The sequence below is a fragment of the Abramis brama genome, assembly GCF_963993115.1.
Source record: "Abramis brama genome assembly, chromosome: 11".
Taxonomy (NCBI): Eukaryota; Metazoa; Chordata; class Actinopteri; order Cypriniformes; family Leuciscidae; genus Abramis; species Abramis brama.
In genome coordinates this window covers 12,525,922-12,550,686 of record NC_139973.1, presented here as the reverse complement: position 1 = coordinate 12,550,686, position 24,765 = coordinate 12,525,922, and the positions used below count along the sequence as shown (strand labels likewise).

At 37.1% G+C, this 24,765-nt stretch overlaps 2 protein-coding genes across 2 annotated transcripts in view; both read right to left on the bottom strand.

Annotated features, from left to right (window-relative positions):
• Positions 1 to 513: 513 nt before the first annotated feature.
• Positions 514 to 7,669, bottom strand: plcxd1.1 (phosphatidylinositol-specific phospholipase C, X domain containing 1, tandem duplicate 1). Its single transcript, XM_084128304.1, has 7 exons — positions 7,155 to 7,669; positions 6,405 to 6,525; positions 5,893 to 6,035; positions 4,680 to 4,808; positions 4,334 to 4,489; positions 4,043 to 4,223; positions 514 to 1,663 (listed from the first exon to the last, which is right to left on the bottom strand). Exons 2-7 carry the CDS (start codon positions 6,514 to 6,516, stop codon positions 1,407 to 1,409), a joined length of 978 nt encoding a protein of 325 aa, XP_083984430.1. The 5' UTR covers positions 6,517 to 6,525; positions 7,155 to 7,669; the 3' UTR covers positions 514 to 1,406.
• Positions 7,670 to 13,364: 5,695 nt separating this feature from the next.
• Positions 13,365 to 24,765, bottom strand: part of jade3 (jade family PHD finger 3) — a 12,285-nt gene continuing 884 nt past the window's right edge. Inside the window, exons 2-12 of the mRNA XM_084128021.1 lie at positions 20,306 to 20,365; positions 19,764 to 19,823; positions 19,580 to 19,659; positions 19,282 to 19,439; positions 18,410 to 18,600; positions 18,087 to 18,298; positions 17,150 to 17,317; positions 16,832 to 16,948; positions 15,871 to 16,329; positions 15,204 to 15,321; positions 13,365 to 14,936 (exon numbers count right to left, since the gene is read on the bottom strand). Coding sequence (XP_083984147.1) covers positions 14,095 to 14,936; positions 15,204 to 15,321; positions 15,871 to 16,329; positions 16,832 to 16,948; positions 17,150 to 17,317; positions 18,087 to 18,298; positions 18,410 to 18,600; positions 19,282 to 19,439; positions 19,580 to 19,659; positions 19,764 to 19,812 — 2,394 coding nt within the window. The 5' untranslated portion in view covers positions 19,813 to 19,823; positions 20,306 to 20,365 and the 3' untranslated portion in view covers positions 13,365 to 14,094. The remainder of the gene's footprint in view (positions 14,937 to 15,203; positions 15,322 to 15,870; positions 16,330 to 16,831; positions 16,949 to 17,149; positions 17,318 to 18,086; positions 18,299 to 18,409; positions 18,601 to 19,281; positions 19,440 to 19,579; positions 19,660 to 19,763; positions 19,824 to 20,305; positions 20,366 to 24,765) is intronic.

Below are 24,765 nucleotides of genomic sequence, written 5' to 3'. Positions count from 1 at the left end.
ACACAAAACCCCACCCATTACCAAAGGTTATAACTTTGACTAAAGGCTTTCAGCAGAGTCCATAATCAATAGAACAAAGCATAGTTAAAAGCCGCTTTCTGTGTCAGCTAATTCTTGCTCTCTCTTGAGTGCTTCTGTTTGGGTGCTGATAGAATCAGAGAATCCTTCAGTATTAATAACTCACCTGTTGTTATTAATTTTACACTGAAACTTAAACACAGCATAAATATTACTATAAATAATGTTATTTAATTGCATTAGGTATTTATTCTTTGAATAAATTAGGGCTAGTCTCAAAACTAAAATAACTTTTCCAAAACCAGAAAGACAGATTCAAACCATCAACAAACATTAAACCAGAACAGCCTGAAGGGCTTTGCAAAATTTGGCGGATATTGAAATCTTTTTAAGGAATTAGAATTAGGAATTAGAATTTTTTATATATATAAAAAAAAAAGTTTAAATGGAAATATGTTAAAACAGTAAAAAAAAAAATACAAACAATTGAATGAATATAGCTAGATATGTTTTATTTATTGGAAATCTTCAAATATTAAATGTGAATATTTTATATTCCATTCAACTGCTGATATTGTTTAGTATAAGCATATTTGTTTGTAAAGCAAACTGATATATTGATTAAACTGGTTTAAATTGCATGCTATATGGCAGAGAACATACAGTATGTGCAACCACAGAAATAGTCCAGTGTCTCTTCATGCTTTTGATTGTGTGCACCATGCAGACATGTACTTATTTGAATCATATTTCCATTGCCATCACACAGTAGAAAGTTGAAAAGAGTATAGATCATAAAGAATGAACAATCCTGAGTGTTTTATAATCCTATTTGTGCAGGCTTGCAGTGAGTAGTCTTCAGCAATTCTCATGCAAACTTCAAACTGTGAAACTCCGATGCTCCCAGGGAACTTATTGTGTCCTGTAATGTGCTTGTGTCTGGTGCTGTACTGTACATAAAGTTGTGGGTAAGGTAACCGGGACCTTGATCGTGACATGTTGGAACCTTAAAAATGATCAACATTTTTGCAAAATCAGAGGTATATATTGGAGACTGCATAAATAAGCTTAAGACAGTAAATTCAAGTCATAAAAGTCAGTGCATTACATTATTCTACCCATAACTCAAAATTATCTATCACCCTCAGGGTGCTTACACACTAGATACAGCTCTATGATGGAGCGTTTGATGGACAGCATCCATTTTGAGGGTAAGGAAAGTCCTTACAATGCACCATATTCAAATTAATGGAGCTGACGCAGCATAAACTCTATCGTGTAAGCATCCTTATAAAAAAAGAGCAAAGTTGACTAGTATAAAAACATCACAAGAACGAGAAGCACTTCTTTCTTCAAATGTTAAATATATTGTGCAGGCTTAAAGGGGGTCAAGGCTCTGGTATTATGGTCCTGTTGAGCAGATTTTCATTCAGTGCAATAACGGTTGGTATGAATTGGCTCTCTGTCACAAAGTCCCCAGCTATGATGTTGAGAGAGTCGGTGTTAGAGCCGGGCTTCTGTTGCTTGACCCAGCTGAGTAACATTGGATTTGTAGACATCACCACATCCTTCAGTGATTCTGTGGGATGGGAGCATATGTACTTCAGATCTTCAGTAAGATTGATGCCAGTCACAAAAAAGCCGCCTGTAAAAAAACATAGTGTGCATGGAAACTGATGTTTAATTTCACTTTTCCAAGAATGATCATTTTGTCAAGAAAATTAAACAAAAGCTTATAGTTAAAGGTCCTATGACATGCTGCTTTTTGGATGCTTTTATATAGGCCTTAGTGGTCCCCTAATACATTTATCTGAAGTCTCTTTCCCGAAATTCAGCCTTGGTGCAGAATTACAGCCACTACGAGGCAGTCCCACAATGAGCTTTTCTTAGGATGTGCCATTTCTGTGTCTGTAGCTTTAAATGCTAATGAGGAGGAGAGAGGCGGGGCAAGGTGGAGGGTGGGGGTGTGGCCTTGACCAGCTTGCGGCCACAGTACCATGCGCTAATGTTTACAGTGGATGTATCGCAATGGCTCATGACACACAGTCGTTCAAGCTTTCCTGTTTCCCAGAATCTGATCCGGATGGAGAAGCACCTGAAGAAGTTGCAACTCAGCGGCTACAGCAGGACGTCTCAGAATGGTTAGTTTAAAATATTGTCTCTGGATATGGTACAGAGTTATTATCATGTAGCTAACGCTAGCATACGTTGTTGGCTTTTCATGTTGCTCTGATTTGCTATCATTCTAAAGCTGTATTAGCATCTATATCAGTAATCTTTGTAGTTTAGAGAAGACTGTAATGTTACTCTGGCTCATTTTTTAATGACAAAGTTCTCCATGTCCAAGTATAATGAAGAAAATACAATTAACCCACTGGTTCTTCAGAGGCTCGGATGAAGGAACTAAAAAAAGACTTTTGTGTTCATTTGTACATCCAAACACTGAGCACTGCCATGCTTCGCTCGTTTGCAAGCCATGATGTCTCTCGAGGAAAAAACAATATCGCACTCGCACAGTTTTAGCTCATTTTATCATGGGCGGGCCAAACTCTCTGGGCGGGCAAAGCAGAGAAAGGGGAGGTAACCTTTCCCCCATATGACGACATATAGGGAAGATTCCAGATTGGCCCATCTGAGCTTTCATTTTCTCAAAGGCGGAGCAGGATACTCAGGGCTTGGTTTACACATAGACAGTATAAGAAGTGGACAGAGCCATCTCATTTGATCTCAATTGAGACAAGTGAAGCCCATTTTTAGCGATTTCTTAGCAATTCCTTTCCTGACGCGCAGACTCAAACCGAGCAAAGCGTTACACGGACCACGTGAGCAACCCGTCTGTCTTCTAGTAGCTGTGCCAAGTGAAATCTGAATCATTCCATTACGAATCTTGCAGAGACGGAGAGTGTGAGTAGGAGCTGTACATGAGCTTGGAGCAGGAGCAACTTTTGCTAGGTATTCTGATTAATTATATTGTCATTTTGCCTCCACGTCCCCCCGATTGCCAGCGAGCTTCTCCTCCCGTCCATATGGTAATCTCTCTACTGTGCGACAGAGAGTCGCGTGGTTATGACGCAATCGTTAGCCTACTTTTACAAAAACTGCTTCTACGGGGCCATAACATAAGCTACAAGGTAATGGAGCATTTTATACATTGTCGTGTTTCTTTAGAAATAAATAATGGACAAATGGAGTCTTCAAACGCCTCAGATGTAAAGTTATTCGCTGTCAAAGTGACGCCAAAATGAATGGGAGTCAATGGGATGCTAACTGCAGGTGAAGTTCTGCTACAAGATGGTGGCACGCGGCCGGCTTCAACTTCCGGTCGACTTCCTTCCCGCCTGGGTTTACACCTATCGCCATTTCTAGCCACCGGGGGACCATAGGCAGGCTAGGGGAACTCATATTAATGTTAAAAAACCTCATAAAGTGAAATTTTCATGCTATAGAACCTTTAGTGTTTAAGGAAACATTTCGCTTTTCCAAAGATTATCAAGATAATAATTAATAAAATAATAGCTAATGAATTATTTTTAGAGGAAACATTTTCACTGTTCTAAGGATGATCGTTTTATCAATAAAATAAAATAAAAGCTTATGAATTACTGTTACTGGAAACATTTCGTTTTTCCAAGAATGACAGTTTTATCAAGAGAATAAAATAAAATAATAATAAATAAATATTAAAAACAAGTTACTGTTACAGGAAACATTTCACTTTTCCAAAGATTATCAAGAGAATAATTAATGAAATAATAGATTATGAATTTTTGTTACAGGAAACATTTTCACTTTTCTAAGAATGATCGTTTTATCAATAAAATAAATAAAATAAAAGCTTATGAGTTACTGTTACAGGAATCATTTCACTTTTCCAAAGATGATTCTTTTATCAAGATAATAATTAATAAAATAACAGCTTATGAATTATTGTTAGAGAAAACATTTTCACTTTTCCATGGATGATTTTTTAGAGAATAAATAAATAAATAAATTAATTCATTCATGGCATATCATTAAAAATTACCTGGCCGGCCATTTTGTTTTCTATGTTCAAATTCCTCGATCAGCGCTTCAGCCTTGCACTTGTTGGCCCACCAATAAGGTATATGGAACCACAATTCTCTGTGCCAGTTGGCAATTCTGTCCTCATATGAAACGATAACTTGATGTCCCTGGCTCCATAATGTCCGTAATGTCACATAATCCTGACAGAAAAATCAGAAGTATATTTTCATAATGCATTGGAAATATATTTTTACTTATATTGTATATATATAGTTCCCATCATCTATTTTATGTTTTTACTGATACATACCATTCTGGGGCAGAGTTTGGAATCAAAAACACTCTTTATAGTTGAGACAAGCAGTGTGTGAAGCTCTTGACTGAGGTCAAGGAAGTGGCTAAATGAGAGGATGACTACCTCCTTTGGATGAACATCCAACCACTCTCTGATCTCTTTTAATACTTTCTGAAATAACACAAATTAAAAAGCATTTATTTCTATTCTTCAAACATCAAACTCTAACAAATTAGAACTACACTGCACATATCAAAATAGACAACAAACAGATACTGGGAAATGTTATGCTATATTGTAAATCATTAAACGCCTTTTAAATGTACATCATTTGTTCGATCAATTGTTTTCATGGTCTTACCTCCACAGTCATAGTGGTATAAACACCATGGTAGAAGTAGAGATCATTTGAGCTGTCATTAGGCCTATGTGCTATCCTCAGGTCACAGTATCGCACTCCACAATCTAACTGCTCCCTAATGCAAGACTCCTATGGTAAATAATGTAAAGCACATTCATTAACAATGCAGGTGCAGTAAAGATAGTGCTAAACAGCAAGCTGGAGACAAACAATGTGAGTGAAACCATTGAAAGTGACATAACCATCTCTGTAAATACGTAACTGTATCTATATTGATTTGTATCTATCCTATAGATTTGGGACAATGCTCATCCATCAATGTTACTTTTGTCATAACTATTCCATCTAATCTGTGCTTTCAAAGCTATCATAGTAGCAAAGCTGAGTGTTTGATTGATTTCTCCACGACAACAGACGGCAATTTATTGGCTCTCATGCTGATAGATTTCAGAGACTCATGCTCTACAGGAATCTGCTGATGCATGCTCACATAAATTGGTCTATTACCTCATGAGGGATACCATACCCAACATAACTGCATTTATTTCAGATGTTATGTGTTTAGACATTATGGAGTTGGTGTTTTTTTTTTTTTTTTATGTGACAAAGTCAAAATTGTTGGATATAAAGAATTTGATCATGCCTTCTCTGCTTTTAGTATTAATGATTTTTGTATTTCAACATATGAAGAACACCAAGGCTTTCAATGAACCCAGACAGTTTACTATTTGTTCGTGTAATTTACCAATTGTAAATGGTTCCAAGTAATTTAATGGAAAATACAGAAACATATAATGGAGATTGTGAAATTATGACCAATCACAAAAATGCAAACGCACTATCCGAAAACAGTGACAACAAACTAAGCCTGTCACGATTATGAATTTTTAATTGACAATTAATTGTCGTACAAAAAACTTTGGACCCCACCGACGTTAGAGAAATGGTTACAGTTAAGCTTATTTTTTACTTAGAATCGGTCATAATAATAACATTTATAATAAAAACAGGTGCATATGATTTACTATAATGCTGTGAAAATTAATAATATTTATATAATTAGTTATTTATAATAGAATATTATGTAACTGCAATATAATTTCCCTTATTTGTAAGGCAAAACATGATTAAAATTTTCACTTCACACTCATTGCAGTTAACTCAAATAATTGCAATTAGATCGAATAACCAAAATCAGATCATAACTACGTACCTGTGCTATTGCCCATTTGTATACAAATGGCCTTATGATGGGTTTCATGTACTTGTCCAGCTTTTGCAACATATCTGGTTGAGTGAGGTCCACTGGAGAGCGGTCGTTCTTATCCAGGCAGTAGGTTATGGCATTATGGCTCCCTACAAACCACAACAATGATAATGACATGGACAATGACACATTGACCATGAGCATTAATGGTAATGAACTAAATTGTCTAAGCAAATATAAGCAGACTGTAAAACAAAAAACAAAAAAACTAAGGTATGCAGTTAATCAGAAATTGGAACTGCGGTCACTCTCATTAAGTAATGGCACCCTCCAAAAATAACAATATCCACACTTTCAAAATATAGCTGTGGATTTATATTAAATTTAAACCATACAAATGATATCATTGTGGCAAGATATGATAGAAAGTCAAATACTCAGTACTCAGAGGTGCATATTAATAAAAAGATTTTGCATGCGGTTAGTGAACATATAAATTAAAAAGTGAGGTTAAATACCTGGAATAGCCATGTAACAGAGAGGGGTATCCCACAGTGCACTGGGCAGATTGGCCATCCAGTTATCCATGGGCAGCTCACTCAATGACACTTGGCTGATCGCCGATGTCATCTTGGGTTTCTGTCAAAATGTAAAAGTTGTGAATGTGTACTGTATTTCATTCATCTTCAATCTTAAACTTTGATCCCAAATAACCACAAAGTGACCATCCTGTTAAAAAGACTCCAGCATAGTTAAAGGAATAGACTAGTTCATCTAAAACATTATTTCATCATTTACTCACCCTCAAGTTGTTTCAAACCTGTATGAATTTCTTTCTTCTGCTGAACACAAGAAGATATTTTGAAGAATGTCAGTAACTAACCAAAGTATTTTTTTTCTTCTCCTACTATGGAAGTCAATGGGGTCCATCAACTGTCTGGTTACCGACATTCTTTAAAATATCTTCTTTTGTGTTCGGCAGAAGAAAGAAATTCATACAGGTTTGAAACAACAAGAGGGTGAGTAAATGATGACAGAATTTTCATTTTTAAGGAAACTATTCCTATTAACCAGAAAGTCCCCCTAGGTCAAGCAGCTTCATGTTGCTGGTCCGCCATCTAGAGTAGACCAACGCCAAACCAGCAATGGAAATTCATCGTGGTTTGTTTAGCAGGGAAAAGACCAGTGGCTATGCAAATACAGGATTTCATTCAAATGATATTATATGAAATGTGCACTGTAATGAGTAATAAAATATCAGGATTTACCAGGCTTTAAATGTTGTTTCTTAGTCCAGGAAAAATATTTCAGCAATGATCTTTAAAGTTAATTCGGTACACTTGGCACGTGAGTACAGGACAGTATACCGGCTTCAACAGATTCCGATGCTGAAGGACTCGGATGCTGCGAGGAAACGATATATATATTCGTCCACTTCATTGATTCCCATAGCACCATCGTGTAAAAGTGAGGTCGATGTTAAGCGGCGCTAAACTTGTCATTGGCGGCACAAGGTTGAACAGGGCAGGGTATCCCACAACAAAATCCCGCGTTGATAACCAATATAGTCCGGAAGAAACTCTCTTCTTCGTGTAATGATCAAATTAAACTTGTTTCAGAGTTTTCCTTTCATTTCAATCATCAAACGAATATACGTACAACTGGACGTTTTCATCATTTGTCCATTGAAGAGGTATTAGAGAAAATAAATGATGATAAAAACGGCGTACTTGACCACTGCATTCTCCTCCCGGTCAGGCTGACACTTTCAGAAACCTACTACGTTGAAGGCTTGGCTCATGAATATTTATTACGTGACGAGACGCTTCGGCCAGTAGCACGAAATTATTTGCTGAACTTGACTTATGAATATCAATGACGTAACGAGACGTAGAGCAAAATGATTTGCTAAAAGGCAGACGTTGGAGAGACGGCTAACAATTTACAAATGAAAAACTTCGCTCATGAATATTAATTAGGGAATTTGGCTGGACGCATTGAAGCGTCGTCGCCCTTGCGTCATTAATATTCATAAACCTTACCCATAGTAGGATTCGTATTTTGTCATGAGAGCGGGCGAAGGAGTGGTTTCATTTTTACTTTATAATGAGACAATGGTTCAAGCGAGGAATGAGTGTGTCAGCACACAGCCATTCTTTAATACAGAATACAACTGGTTGGACAAGTTTAATTACCTGTTTTCTCTAGATGGGACTGGTGATGCAGCTCCTCTCTGCTGCTGTGAGGGAGACAGAATGCTAAACTGCTGACCTCAGTGTTGTAAGAGAAATAGTGTTTCGCGATGACACAGGACTTTTCTCTAATACCTCACAGCATGACTACAGAAGAGAAATTTCTATAGCACATTATTCAGATTAATTTTTTCAGTTACATTTACATTTAACATCTTCAGGAAAACAACTCTGAAAATGAAGTAGCCCATTCATTCCAGCTGTGCAGTTTCATTGCTGCTTTCAATGTGACAAAGCCAACTTAATCCAGTTCACTATCACGCAGTGACTCCAGTTAACCTTCCTTTAACTTCACTGAAATTCCATAAGAACAGCATGGAGTGGCTCCAATGGCTTCTTTGTCTTGTATTATGTCACAACCCCCTTTTTAAAGACAAAGATTGGAAAACAAGACAATATAGTTCTTCAGCCATAGCACAATAGGACTTTTTCACATTATGCAAATTGTCGAACAGCGATTAGAATAGTCTAATGTTCATTACATTAATACAGAACACAAGCAGATGGCATTCAGTCTTTGTGCTCCAAGCTGCAATCCTTCAGTGGCTCTAGTTAGATTATACACATGGTAATAGAAAGATACTAATGGATGCATATTTTTTTATCACATTACAGTCCACCAGGCAAATCTCATTCCTCATAATAGAAAAATTAACTAAATTACAGCTTTTAAGGTGAAATCATTTTCGGTAGGTACAGTGTCAGTTTTCTAGAAGGCCTATAGCTATACTTTGGAAAAATAAACATCCCATCAATGAATAAATTGTTACTGCTCTACATGTTTCTCTTTCCTCTGTAAGTCTATATCCATAGACATTGAAGAGTTAAAGCAATATCCAGAGGTGGACACAGTAACAAAGTACATTGCTGAAATGTGTACTTGACTTGAGTACTGTACTTAAGTAGGCTACACTTTTTGAGCATCTGTACTTTACTTGAGTGTTATTTTTTCTGGAAACTTTTTGCTTTAACTTCACTACATTGGAAAGACAAATATCGTACTTTTTACTCCACTACATTTCTGTCAAGGTCCTTGAGTAGAAAGTAGTAACTTCAGTCAGGGGATGATTTTAGTTGCAGGGGTTGCATTTTCGTTGGAAATGAAAGTCAGATTGACGTCAACATCCAACCTGATTTTCATTTTCAACGTTGGGTTTGGTCTTCTAAATGTGAATTTTGTCCTTTGGAGCACACTAGCTTATATATAACACTAACAGTAAGGCTAACATATTCATACTAAAAGCCAAAACACTTTAAATTGGGCACTGTTTGAGGGAACAGCCATTTGGGTGTCCGAAACCATTGTGGACGTTATTGAGTGCACTTACTCAATCTCACATTCAATCCCACTACTGGACCTGTGTTCTAGAAATAAATTTGATATTGATACGAGGGTAGGCAGGCATAGATTCAGAGCCATAATGTACTGTAAGTATTACATACAACAATGCAACAATAATATAACAATGCATTGACATTTACTTTTTACTTTTGATACTTAAGTACTTTTAAAAACGAGTACGTACTTTTACTTAAGTAAAAATCGGTCTTTACCACTTTTACTTGTACACTGTAAAAAGTGAACAGTTGGATCAACTTAAAAAAATTACTTCAATTGGTAACACCTAAAGAAATTAATTTTTCTCAACTTAAATTATCACATTTTTCACGATAAAATGTGATAATTTAAGTTGAGAAAACTTAATTTCTTTAGGTGTTACCAATTGAAGTAATTTTTTAAAGTTGATCCAACTGTTCACTTTTTACAGTGTAATGGAGTCATTTTTGACCAGTAGTATCTGTACTTTCACTCAATAAGGAAGTTGTGTACTTTGTCCACCTCTGGCAATATCCATTTAAACATTTGAAAGAAGTCTCTTCTGTGCCAAGGCTGCATTTATCTGATAAAAAAATACAGTAAAACAGTATTGTGAAATATTATTACAATTTAAATAACTGTTTTCTATGTAACATATTTTAATTATGTATTTCTGTGATGGCAAAGCTGAATTTTCAGCATCATTACTCCAGTGTCACAAGATCCTTAAAGGGATAGTTCACCCAAAAATGAAAATTAGCCCATGAGGGTGAACTGTCCCTTTAAGAAATAATTTTAATATGCTGATTTCAAGAAACTTTTCTTTTTATCATTAATGTTGAAAACAGCTGTGCTGCTTAATAATTTTGTGGAAACCATGATTTATTTTTCAGGATTCTCCGGTGAATAGAAAGTTCTCAAGAACAGAATTTCTTTTAAATATATATTTTTGTTAACAAAGTAAAAGTCTTTGCTGTCTTAAAAAAAAAAAAAAAAAAAAAATCAATTGAATACATCCTTGCTGATTAAAATATTAATTTCTTTAAAAAAAATCTTACTTACCCCAAACTTTTGAACGGTAGTGTACATTTGTGTTCAAGCCACTGTGCATTTTAAAAATGTGATGTAAGATGCTTCATTCATTCATGTGTAAATACTTCTTGTTTATGACCTGATAATTTCTCCTGTTAGCTATTCTCATGTAGAGGACAGGTTCATAGTTAAGCCAGGAGTGTCTAACCTTGTTCATGGTGATCTAGTTTCCATTTTAGATCCAGCTCCAGTCAAACACACCTGCCTGAATCAGCCAATCAAGGACAGAGTTCACTGAAACTACACAGAGCAGATGGATCATTGCTGCGGTTTGGAATCCTGATCTAGTTCTTTATTGCTAAACCAAGACTAAAAAGGTTACGTGACGCTTTATAAAAGAATGACTTAACTTTCTACAATGCTAAAATTAATTTATACTTTGTAATGTCGTTGTTGAACAAAGTACATCAATATTGTTATCTATGATAAGACTATTACAAGGTGATACACACAATTTTACACTTGTTCCGGAGTACTCAGTGCATTTAGTACTTAAACTATAATTGCACTGACAATTAGCATTACCTAATTATCATTACCGTAACATCAGTCATGGACATATATTTGCAAATGTATGTCCATGACTGATGTTACGGTAATGCTAATCGTCAGTGCAATTATCATTACCGTAACATCTATTTGCAAATGTATGTCCATGACTGATGTTACGGTGATGATAATTGCACTGACAATTATCATTACCGTAACATCAGTCATGGACATACATTTGCAAATAGAACTTCTAAATGAGCATGCGCAGAACTATATTAAATGTTATTTTACAGCTCTCTCTTAGCGCCGAGGTCCAGTGTTTTTTTTGGCTATAAGGGCCATCTGACTGTACGTTATTATCCCTATGAAAGCTACAGAAGTGGATGTTCCTTTTACCTGATTTATATTTCTTTCTCAACAGAGCGAGTGCTGTGTTGTTTAACACTGTAGTCAAACTCAGCTTTTTCTTCAAATGATCAATACGCCTTAGGCAGCTCCTGCTCCAGCTCCTAGCTAACACAGCAGCCGCTCAACCAAAAGAATCAGTTGAGTCAGAAGATAACTTGGTTAAGCTTGAAAAGAACATCAGATGACAGCTGAGCTCAGCATTATTTATCCATCCATATCAATATTTAAGTGAAAAAGTAATATCTCAGGCAGCAGTAATGAATGATACACTACTCTGCTGAAGCAAGTTAAGCATAATCTGATGACTTTAAATGTGGCACAGGTATGACGGTAGACACTTACATTAGCAATCAAAGATTTTATATGACCAAACGAAACCCCTTCAGAATGTTAGTGATTCACTCATTATCGAGTTCTCTCTCATTGTGTTAGTTGACAGCAGGAGGCAGGTACAGCCTGAGGAAACACCACAGAGTGCAGAAATTGTGGTTTCTGGAGCGAAGAAAATGATTAAAACTGTGGAGAACACTTCCATTTGGACTAGCCAGAGGGCTCCTGGAGAAGAATGAGGTTGAAGGAAAATGACAGACGAATTACTGCTTTAGAGCTTTACGTGAACATGACTTGTGACTTCACAATTTGAAGTGGCGGATGCACGCTAACGTTGCAAAATCTCATGCTCACGAATGCTGCATTTATTTGATGGGGGGGGGGGGGGGGGGGGATGCAGTTTATACTGTATTTTTTATTTTTTAGAAATAGAGTAAATATATTTGCTGTATTTTTGTAAATATGAAGACAAAAAGTGTCCAGGGTGCTCAGTCAGATGTTTGAAGGTGCTCTTTGGGGTCGGGAATTCAAATAAATGTGGAAAAGAGAATATCCAAGGCACTCTTCTTCAAAATTATTTAAAAAGCCTTTATTTTACTGGCTATTTCATAATAGAAACATTTAAAAACAAAGGGAGAAGCAACCCACGCGTAACGGCGCAAACAGCTTTTTTTTTTTGATAAAAGGATTTTTGATAATATATTTTACTCATATTTATGCTATGTCCTCTGTAGTTATTAAAAAAATGAAAAGACATATAGGCCTAAGCAAAAACAATGTTTGTTTTTTCATTCACCAATCAATTTAGAGGTTTCAGGCTGATTTTTAACCAAACTTTGATGATTCTCAACAACGTTATGAAATATATAATTTTATATACTATTTTACTTTATACAATATGTGTGTAAACATGGCCATAAATGGGTAGTCTCATTCTAAACAATGTCTCCATACATTGTATCTAATTTGCATATGAATGTGTTCTTGGTTCAACATGCATTGAAGGTAATGTAATAATGGGAGTAATAACTTGGCTCCTATAAGAATATATAATTCATTTTCCTATTCACTTGTGTCTCCCCAAAATGCCTGATAAACATGCAAGTCTTGTCCACTAAAAAGGACATAACGTTCTTCTGAGAAGTTTAATGACAAACAACTTGAAAATTAGTCAGATTTAAATGATAATTACCTGTTCCTTGTCATTTTAAAGACCAAGGAACAGGAGTTGTCATAGTCAAACCTCCAAACTTTTAGAATCTCTGAAAATCCCTGAATGCACAGTACATCCATACTTAAAATATAATGTCCTCTACAGAGGACAAAAGTCAGTGCTTGGGTCTTAGGAGCTCTCAGTATTTTTTAGTAGTTAATATTGAGAGCCCAGTTTATTTGACTGACTCGGATGGACATATGAATGCTTTTATGCAAAAACACGTGTTACTTTTCTAAAATACTATGTCTCTCTCGAGCACATAAAAATCCATTTTTGCTTTATTATTGGCCATTTTTTAATGATCTTTTGCAAACACAAGAAAGGGTTCGGCGCTGAGAAATGACAGAAGATGGATTTGAGTAAAAAAAAATAACACTGTATCCTTAGAATTTATTCTAAATATAAACATCAAGGTTTGACATATCCTTTCATACTCTGAAGACAGTTGGAAGACCATTTCAGCTGCACACAACACTTTCTTTTCCAACTCAAGCATGCCAATTCTAACATTAGCAAAGACGTTAAAAAACAACAAAGCAAGAGGAAGAGAGACCAAAGAGATGAAAAGGAACAGAAAAAAAGGCAAAAAAAAAAAAAAAGGTCCAGCCAGACAAGCAGATCCTCAGAACAATCAAACAATCATGATTTGTCAGATCGGAGTTCTTAAGTCTTTATTTATTTGCATAAGCATATCAGTAAGAAAGTATGATAATGTTTCAGTACGTGGAAAGCATCTCGAAGTGCTCCACATCTTAACACAAACTACTATATACAGTCAAAAAGGGAGGTTCCTTTTATGTACAGAAACACTGCTGCACGGCCCATAAACCCTACTTTACACACGCTCTCATGAACTGAGTCCAAGTGGAGCTGCAGCAGAGTAAACTCTATGGCTGGGTAGAGAGAAACAGTGATATAAATCAGTCCACAAAATAGACCTATCTGCACTTCTGCAATCAGCCAGCAAGGGTATTTTGGCACACCGCACTAAAAACCATCGGCTGATCCTCAACAGAGGAAAACAGAATCTGGCACTTCCAATTACCGCCGTAGGACTACGGTAATTTGTGGCAGTGGGTTTCCGATGCTTTTGAAGATTGTCACCTTTGCACTGACGTTCTAGAGCCAAAAGACAGTTTTGCTCGGCTGGCTGACTTGACGTAGTCCCCAGCTGGACCTCTCTGGTTTTGCCCCCTCCCTCCCTGCCGGCACTTCCCTTTAGCCTCGGGCTCCGAGTCACTGAGCTCTGCGTCCGGGCAGTAACCGTCGCTCTCCTGGCACGCTCTGCTGCCCCCTAGCGGCTGCTCAATGGAAACCGGTTTGGAGAATCCGGAGGTCTTGCGTGCGTTCTTCTCAAAGGCCCGAAGGTCCTCAGTTCGTACTAAACTAACAGTGGCCTCCTTGAGAGATCGACTGAAGTGCTCAAGAGAGGTTTTGTGGAATCCACCCGACTGACCCTTCCCTGAAATCTTGTTGCATGTGTCCTTCTCAGTGGGCGTCTGGCAGGAAGTGTCTCTTTGGAGTACGGGCTTGTCCATAATGCCGTTGGATTTCAATGGCCGGGTTTTCTCTGGTTCAACCTTGCCCTTCCCATTGGACGATTGACCGAGGAGGGCGGCATGCAGAGCCAGGGGTTTGCCCGACTGCTTTATGGCCAACGGGGGAGTCCCACCGTCTCGTCGTATGTAGATGGAGGCAGGCAAGAGACCGTTGGCGCGCTCCTCTATCCGCGCCCGTCCGAGATGGAGCTGCGGTTTGCCCAGTCCGATGCCTCCCTCACCAGTGTCATATACATTGCCGCTGTTATCCGGGCACAGGGGTCCATTAACAGATTTGGAGCTGGTTTTGCCATTGCCAAGCGACACTTTGGGCATTTTGAGTTTTAGGGTTATTCTGGGAGGAGGGTGGAACATGTTCTCTAAAGAAGAGGACACTGGAAGCCCTGATAAAAGCAGAAGTCAGGTCAGTCAAAAGACGGGTTATGCAAGATTACAGTTATCTTTAATTCATTGGGTCTATTTGGCTGCATGAATTTAACTTCAACTCCAGTAAATATAGAGGCTAAACATGTAAACAAGTGATTTGCCCACTTATGAAATATAAAATAATTAGAAAATATATTTTCATTTAAGAAAAAAATAAAAATAATTTTTTTTAAATTCAACCAATTCAAACAAAACATTTAATTTCAGAATAAAATAAAAATTACCTGCAGATAACTCTTGGTTAATGAGCTTGACATGTAGATTGAAAATCTGCTCCTGTGCTTTACTCTGGGACAGCTTCAGCTTCTCTCTTCGACTCACCATGTAGCACAAGTTTCTCACCTGACAAAATGACACACACACACACACATAAAGATCATAACATCAACAACTCAACATGATACTGATGGTTTAAGCATGCATATACACTACCATTCAAAAGTTTGGGATCAATAAGATTGGTTTGCAGCCTTTGCGATTTCATAAGCGCAATAAGCCAAATCGGTTTAAGCGTGATTTCATGTTAATTGCGATTAATCGTGCAGCCCTAATATATATATAGCCTTGGTAAGCATAAGAGACTTCTTTCAAAAACATTTTAAAAATCTTACTGACCCCAAACTTTTGAACTGTAGTGTACATAAATCAAATGAACTGTGCATTCATTAATTTTGAGAGAACCACATGTAATAAGATAATGGGTATGTGTACAACAACACTAATAACAGTCTAAACTAAAAGGTCTTTACACGCAAAAAATGAAGAAACATGGATGATACAGGGAAAATTGTTCACAGCAAGAAAAAGACTACTCAGTTGTTGCACATCCTGACCCATGCCTTAAAAAAAAAAAAAAAAAAAAAAATCATCCATTATGACTGGAGTACCCACCCTCTCCAGGTCCTGCCGCAGGTGCATGAACATGCGCATTCGTGTGTGTATGCTGTCCTCCTGTGGCTGCTGCAGGAGGTTCTCTTCATCTTCTTTAGGTGGCAGCAGAGCCTTATTAAAGTTGCTTTTCCTCTTTATCTTCCAGTACTGAAAGATGAAATCCAGCAGGTAGAGTGGCAGTCCAAGGTTTTGGGCCACTTCCTCAGGATGAACGAGGGTGTAGAACTCCTCCTCCAGCTCCTGAAGCTTCTGCGCCCTCAAGCCCAGCTTCTCGGTCTCAGTCGGAGGTTTATGACGGGCCGGACTCAAACCCGCTTCTCCTGCTTTAGGTTTACTGTGCTTCAGGCAGTAGGATTTGAACTTGACCTCATCACCTTCATCCAAGATGGTCTTCATCTCCAGGTTTTGCTCAAAAGCACAAGTGACGTGGAAAGGGATGGTGCAGTTCTTAACCGAACACTGGAAGACGAGAGACAGTGTTAAAAAACGTGGACAGTCTGAAAGATAAATCTAGAACCATTATTTTAATAATTGATTAAATTATTTCTTCATTTAATTCATTTTATTTCGAGCATTTTACAAAAAAAAACAAAAAACATCTTGCTCAATGTTTTTCAAAATGCAAATTGAAGGCTATTAAAAACAACTGAAAGACTGTATGCTACACACTGCGTACAAAAAAGTTAAGATATTTAGGGTACAATATAAACTCCTTACAGATTTTAATTATTTTATTTTATTTAAATAACCTCCAAGAGTTACAGTTCTTATAAAAATATCATGACTTGCCTAATAATTTCAATTAAAATTAGACTAACATTTTGCATCCAAAAAATATTTTTAAATCAAAATTCTATTGCATTCGAGGATGATTCTGTGCTAAATTTCACATATTCAACCAAGCAATAATAATTCACGGTCAACTATATTTTTATAACTTCTTTGCCCTATACAGCATTACCTGTATGCAGGCTCCAGTCTTGAGTTTACAGAGACTGCAGATGAGCGACCAGCGACTGGGAGGAATATGAGACACTTTGGTGATGGGTTCCATCCTCTCCGGGCATGCAATGCTCACCTAAAAACAAACACAAATTCTTAATACTTATTTTCTTTAAAGATCACATAAAATCAAAAGTGGAGTTTTGTGGCTGTTAACTCTAAATCATACACTTAAATAAAACTAACAAATAGGAAATATGCTGACATTATGCTGTTATTATTAAAGAAACAACATTAAGATCATACAAGCATGATAAAAAAGTGATACACAACTTACCTCCGGTATCCAGAGGGCACAGCTTACATGAGCCCATTTAGTGCCCGCCCTGGTGGCCTTCATTGCACCTCCTCTTTTGGGACACAGAAGGCACTGTGGGTTGATACCAAGCACACAAGTTCTGCACAGCCAGTTTCCAACTGGCACTTTCACAATGCCATAGCAGGCCTGCAACAAAATATAAGTGTGATGAAGTTTAGTATAAACTTATCTTTTTCTAGTTCACAATACTTAATACAATCATATACTACAAAAATATTACAAATATGTATTTTATTCTTATATCAGCATCAAAGGCTATACTCAAGTCAAAATATACAATATACAATTAAACTTTTTACAACATTGCAACAGAAACTACATTACATTCAAAAGTTTTGGGTCAGTCATGTTTTTGATCACCAAAGCTATACAGTAAAACTATAATATTGTAAAATATTATTACTGCTTTCTAATTTAATATATTTTAAATTTTAATTTATTCCTATGATAGCGAAGCTGAATTTTCACCATCATTACCCCAGTCTTCAGTGTCACATGATCCTTCAGAAATCATTCTAATATGCTGATTTAGTGCTCAAGAAACATTTTTATTACAATCAATGCTGCTTTTTTTTTTTTCAGGATTCTTTGATGAGTTTAAAAGTTTATTTGAAATCAAGATCTTTTGCAGCATTATAAATGTCTTTACAGTCACTTATGATCAATTTAATGCATTCTTGCTGAATAAAACTATTAATTTCATTAAACAACAACAAAAAGATCATACTGAGCTTAAACTTTTGAACAGTAGTTTATATAATATCTGCAATATTACAAAAAAGTTAATACATTTAAAAAAAAAATCATAACAGGATAGTTAGACAAAAAAAGTATTTTTCTTGACAAAGCATCCTGCAGATGCTTGACAATTTCCTGATGATATCAAAGGTCTCACCTGGTGCACACAAATGTTGCACTTGTCGCAAAAGACCATGTCATTGCCCTCCTCGCTGTCAGGTGAGCGACATACATCACAGATGACGTCCTCATCGTACTCTATTCCCAACCCTTCCTCAGTCTCGATTGCGTGGTTCATGTTGTCATGGCACTGCCTCTCCAGTGCCTCCATCACCCGCTCCATCGTCAGCTCATCCACTGGCCCGTCGCCTAAATGTAACATACAAATCGTACTTTATTCCTTGAACCAAGTCATGACACCAAATCTTACAGGGAAGACACCAGACGAGGCCTTGCTTTTACAGGCATCCCCTCTCTTACCCATCGCCCCAAGCTCTGCATTGAGCTGCTGGAGCCAGTATAGATCCATGTCATCTAGGTCATATCTGCACATAGCCTCCGCTAACTCCTTGATATTGACATAACCCGTCTCCGTAGAGTCCTGACTCCAGCACTGAATATATTTCCTCGGTTTTGTGAAGAGGACCTCCTTTGGCTTCTCTGCTATTATCCTACACACACAAAAAAAGTCATCATGAGATCTTTTTTTTATGGAATATTGCAGTACTTATTATAAATGATTCATCCATGCACACTAGGGTTGTCAAACGTACTGGTACTACAGGTACCAGTCGGTACTATATATACACACATGACACATATATACATATACATATAGTTGATGGTACCAGCATTTCTGCAGCACCGGTAGTACCGAGTTCTAGGTATATTCGCTACTCGCTAATAGACACCGCTTTCAAATGCTCTCGTTCATGTTTGAGTGCTCTATGAGTGTCAAAGGTTTTTATTTACACCGGGTTTTTACAGGTGTTGAGCATTGCAGCCAATCACAATCATATCTCTTGAGCGCGTGAATGCAATGGCCTATCAGAGTTGCTGTCTAGCCTCTTTCGCACACGGTTTTGTTCTGTTTGCATTGACTTCCATAGTATGGAAAAATTACTATGGAAGTCAAAGGGCCAATCCACTGTTTGGTTACCAACATTCTTCAAAATATCTTTTGTGTTCAGCAGAAGAAACAAATTCATATAGGGTTGAAACAACTTGAGTGTGAGTAAATGATGACAGAATTTCATTCACTAACCCATTTTTGGGTGAACTATCCCTTTGTCACATGCAAGATGGTACATGTCCAAAAACCTGTTTTTGCTTGCTTTTATTCAGTGACATACCTCACAGAGGGCTGAGGGATGGTGTCTGGACTGACGAGTACTTGGACTCCTTTTTCCCATTCCTGCTTCCATGTGTCCGCCAACAGGTAATAATCCTCTGAAGTAATATGGTGAGAGTCTGGTAGCTTCATGGCACTGATCAAGTCTTTTCTGAACACCTACAAGGTTGAATTAAGACCAAATATCAACCTGAATGAGTGATATGCCCAATTCTACAATAAAAAAAATTAATTCATAAGTCTGCTGATAAAAATCAAGGGTCTTAAAACAGGTTACGGAATTATTCTTCTGTGTTTACCTCTGCTGGTTTCTTCTGAGCAGAGGCGGGGGTGCCCGGTTTGCTTCCATACTTGTTAGAGGAAAAGGACGTCGAGGGACCTTTATGATACAACAACGGAGTGAGCCAAGGATAAATATATATTTTTGTTCCCTATAAAACTTACACGTAGATTACTAATTTTGTGAGGCTCAGTTTGACTCACTCTCATTGTCTGAACTGTCACTGCTGCTTGAAGCCCTGAGTCGTTTCATCCTGACGTATCCTGCAATGAAAGAGAAGTCCAGCTCAAATGAGTCTTCAACTCAACCATGTTCCACTTAAAACCATTTAAGCACAATGATTTCACCTACACCGAAACAAGAGATGTTTTCACAAAACAGACTGAGAAACTTTTTATGCTGTTGGTCTTGGACTTGATTTTTGATATTCATGGGCATGTTGTTTTCATAATTAGACAGATATTGTGATGTATCATTATAGGATTGTCTAGCAATATATTAGCGCAGAATTGTTGTATTGTGATATTATCGGTATCCTGAGCCGTGTACCCTGTGATTCCCACCCCTAGTAGGAGGAACCCTGATGGTATTACCATGGTATTCTTTTAAGTAACAAATATATTTTAAAAACATGTCACATGAACAATAATTCAGTACCATAATATATATCAATGCCCCATTGAATGAGATTACAATAGAGGGCGGCTTTAATGGTTTTTCTTTCATTGAGCTGTTTTTCACTTACCATAAATTCAAAGAGCATGCTACTGTTTTTCTCTGCTGTGCATCTGCCTCTCGCTCATGCCTGAAAAAAAGAATAAGACATGAGGAAAGAATGCAAAATTACAGTCTAAATGAAAATGTTGGATGGTAAAACAGGCAGTGGAGGTGAACAGGACTGATAGACACCCAGCAAAGCACAGCCTGTACTGCGATTTATTAGGCTCCAATACCTGACTGAGGGGCCTCCTTAAATAAATATTAACCTAGTTTTCTAGGAGCAATTGCAGCCAAACCACACATATGAAACTATGTACAGACACACCTTGAAAGGAAAGCTCATATTAAGCAAGGCAAATTATTTAAAGTAATTATTTAAATAAAAAATATTACAACTTCTGATTAGATTTAAAAAAAACACTTCCTCAAAAAAAAAAAAAAGATGGATTCAGGAAGACAAAGTCAACAGCAAATAGTTATTTTATTACTAACTAGTTGATTCATTTTAGATTTTTTCCCCTCATATATTGTTTTGATATTTTTCAAAAAGCTTTAGCTGTCAGACACTTGGCATAGTAAACCTCTGGGAGAAGTTGCGCCTTAAAAGCTGCTATAGTCATAAAAACGCAGACAGGCGTCTCTGACCATTGTGTAGCGACCTTTGAAAATATTGTGCTATCGTTTGAGTTGGTTATTTCTGTGGTAATGGAGAGGCAGTTGCCAGACAGAGTGGACACTATAAATACCAGACTGGATGAGAACAGTCAAAATGGAATTTGCATATTTAGCAGCAAGTTGTTTTATATAGTGAATTAAAGACATTGTGCTCCCTGAAGGATCACTGCGCAAACAAAACAACAGGAATTTATAGAATTTAGAGTAATTTCAACATCATATCAACCCTAAAACCTACAATAAGAGAGGGAATTTGTGTGACTGTGTTATGTAACAGTTTAGCATTCAGGATGAGACACTGAGACAGTGTCAGCTCTGGCTGTGCACATGCAAGGTCATGAAGTTTTGAAGGAGGCGTGGCTTTGGAGACGCTCTGAAGGGAAGGTGGCATCTCATGCTTTCAAAGCTAGCTTGCTATTGCTAGCCTCTCCGAAACTCCCTAACCTACCTTTAAAGGCCCACTGAAGTGCCTTGGAGCGCGCAGCTTTGTTTGATGCGTTGACGTAATTTCCACTGAAACAGGAAGCTAAGGCGGGACATATTGAATGGCTCCTCCCCTTTTCAAAAAGCCAATAGCGTTTAGTTTACCTCACAGACTGCAAATATTTGACAGCACCATGGAAGTGAATCAGAGTGCTGATGATACGTTGGATTCAAAAGTAGAGGTGTGAATTAATTCTAGCTATTTTATTCTTAAACAACGTACAGTTGGAAAACGGAATAAAACTCGAGCGTTTGAGCAACCAAACACAAACCCATCTCCAAACCATATTGCTCCGTGACGTGTCAACGGTCGCTTTGGCCCGGTGGTTTTTATAGCATGGGGGCGGGACGCTTTAGATTCTAGAGAGCATTTGATTGGACAGAATATGTGATGAGAAGCTGAAGTCCACGGTGATGTCATAAAAAAATCCATGATCCATTTTAGCGGAAGTGAGAGACTGTAAGTTTTGAATGATTAAATCTCCTAAATGCGACTTTTGTCAATGATTTGGAACACACCAGCTTATTCATAACCGTAAGGCTAACGTATGAATAAGCTAAAAACCTTACATTTTGATTTCAGGAGGCCTTTAAGTGTGTGATCAAATAAACTCAGCAGTATATTGAATATTCATTATATATTGAATTTTCCGACCACAGACGTTTGAACAATAGTGTACTTGCTGCTTAGGCTATATAAACAAACTTGATGCGTGTAATTACTATAAAGAGACAACTTCTAGACAACTTTTGACTAAACCAATGGCTTGCGTTTGAGGAGAGGTTGTCTGTTGTTTGCCCCAACAACAGTAGACGCTGGTTTGGAAACAGTCAATAAATGTTATCAATTCTTAACACACTTCACTTGACTAACATAATTCTAGTATGATCCTTATTAATATCATTATCAAGCTGGTGTGGATTACTACTACTGTACTAAACAAGCATTTCTAAATTAGATCAAATATACAAAGCACTTTTTATTGCACTGCAATGTCTCCAGACTAAGTAAACATAAAAGCCAATCAGTGCGCCTCTTCACTGCTCCATGAAGGACTTTTGACGTGGATCTAAAGCCACATTTGTGACAGTAACAGACTAGCTTTCAAACGCAGAGAAGAACATCTGCTTCTGACGCACACACTCCCCCATTCGCACAGTGCGAATGTTCACTATAATGAGACTGAATGGGTGCTTGAGATCTGTGGCTCTGCATTTAGAAAGGACTGAGAGTGGTAAACTGAAACAGTGAGTTTTGAGTTTGTTCTCAAATTTGCAAGGTTTTAAGGCAAACGCGAATTTGGGAGACTATCTAATCTGGGTGGCCTTGCATTGTAGTAGAAAAATGGCAAGAGAAAAATGACACAGTCCTAAAACCAACCCACACTCCTACTGTACAATGATAAAGCACAATGCTCTGCCCAGACAGACCACCCCACACCCCAACACTAACACTAACAAAACAGAGGCTGCTGAGAGCTACTTGACCACCACACTCACCTCACACTGACCTAGTGTGCCAACAAACCGTCCCATTTACTGGCTCTTTTAGAAATGCACTGTTAAAACAATCTTTGAAATTAAATTTGTCTCCTATGTTATGTATCTTCTTAGATTTGCTGTTAATTTTGAGTTGAACTGACCCTTAAGAATAACTATTTTTTAAGTAGTTTTTTTGCTAGGAAACAAAATGTTTTGAACAAATCTTTACTTTCAAGCACTATTTTCCTCCACTTCATGCGTTCCAAGACTGACTGCATCATGAACCAATAGTATTCAAGTGCAGCCGGAGCAATATTTGATGGACCTATATGCCTCTTTACTGAGGAACGAGTTTGAATGACACTGGAAGACACATTTAAATGAAACATTAATAAAATTAACTAGGAAAGGGTTTTTAATCTGTGGTCTGAGGACCCTCAGGGGGCCTTCTTTCACAAGGCTAGTGGGTCTGTGGAAAAGTTAGGAGAAAAATGTGAAGAAAGTTTAAAGAAAAAATATTTTAAAAAAATAATTTTTAAATAAATAAATCACATTTATTTTACATATATTTATAATGTTAATTTTTCAAAAAAATTAATTTGTTCTTTATATATAGATGATAAAATATATAAATGCCTTATACATTTTGGAATGGGGATTCCTCGCATGAAGATGGTCATATTTGGAAGCATCTAAAAGATTGAAAACACCCGAAATAGGGCACCTTGTTTGTGAACAAAAATAACAAATTGGGAGATTTTAGAAGATGGTAGAAGAATTCTAAATTAAAATGATGTGATAATTTTAAAAAGTTTTAAGGTTCCAAAATATTTGTATTTTTAAAGAATTTTTATATAAGAGCCATTTTGGGTTCCCCCAAAAAACTTTCAGTGATCAGCTCTTAAAAGAACCATTTTCTTCAAGCATTTTTTGGGGGCAATATGGTCCCTTGTCTATTAGCAATTTATGAGGCACAGATCACAGAAAACTTTTCAAATCCATTTGATCAACTTGAACATGTTGTGAATCCTGCGTGGGGAAATCCTCCGCCATCACACAAAACCCCCGATCACATGGATTCTTATTGAAATGACTGGAATAACCATAAATGTGACTGCACCTTTAGGGAACATTTTAGAGAAAATTTGAATAATCTAAAGAACTTTTGTGCAATGGAAAGGTTCCATGGATGTTAAATGTTCTCAATGGAACCACAGATGTCAATAAAGAACCTTTACTTTGAAAGAAGTGAAAGATAGTGAAACTATTTATTTAGGCTATTATTCGTGTTGATTTGTCTACAAATTGATAAAAATCAAGCTCAAACGTTGACAACATTGTGGGGAAAAAAACTTTGTTTTCATTTATCAGCATAATTAAGGTTGTTGTAGGTGCCCCTACAATTGACAACAAACCTCTATTATTGAACGATTCTATTATTAACAAATCTTTTAAGTGAAATGATTCAGAAGATTCGACGGAAAACGCAAATTTCCTCCACCTAGTGCCCACTACCTCAACTCGACACCTACTTAAATGCCTATCGTTCATTCTATAATGTTGCATTAACCCTCCACGAGAAGCATAGCATTTCGCGGGAAGCAGTGGGGGGAAACGGAAGCTCGAGGAGGGCATTCCCGCATTCCAATAACGATACTTCCGCTCCAAACTTCTGTTGCATGGCTTCAGAATTAAAACTTAATATTGATTTCGTGTCATTTTTAATTAAAATGTACAGGATGCACGGCATTTCTATACATTTATTCGTTTTATCGGTTGAATCATTCATTGCGCTAATGCAGTAACCTTAGTATGTTCAAGTGTTCTTTACCGAACGAGGAGGAT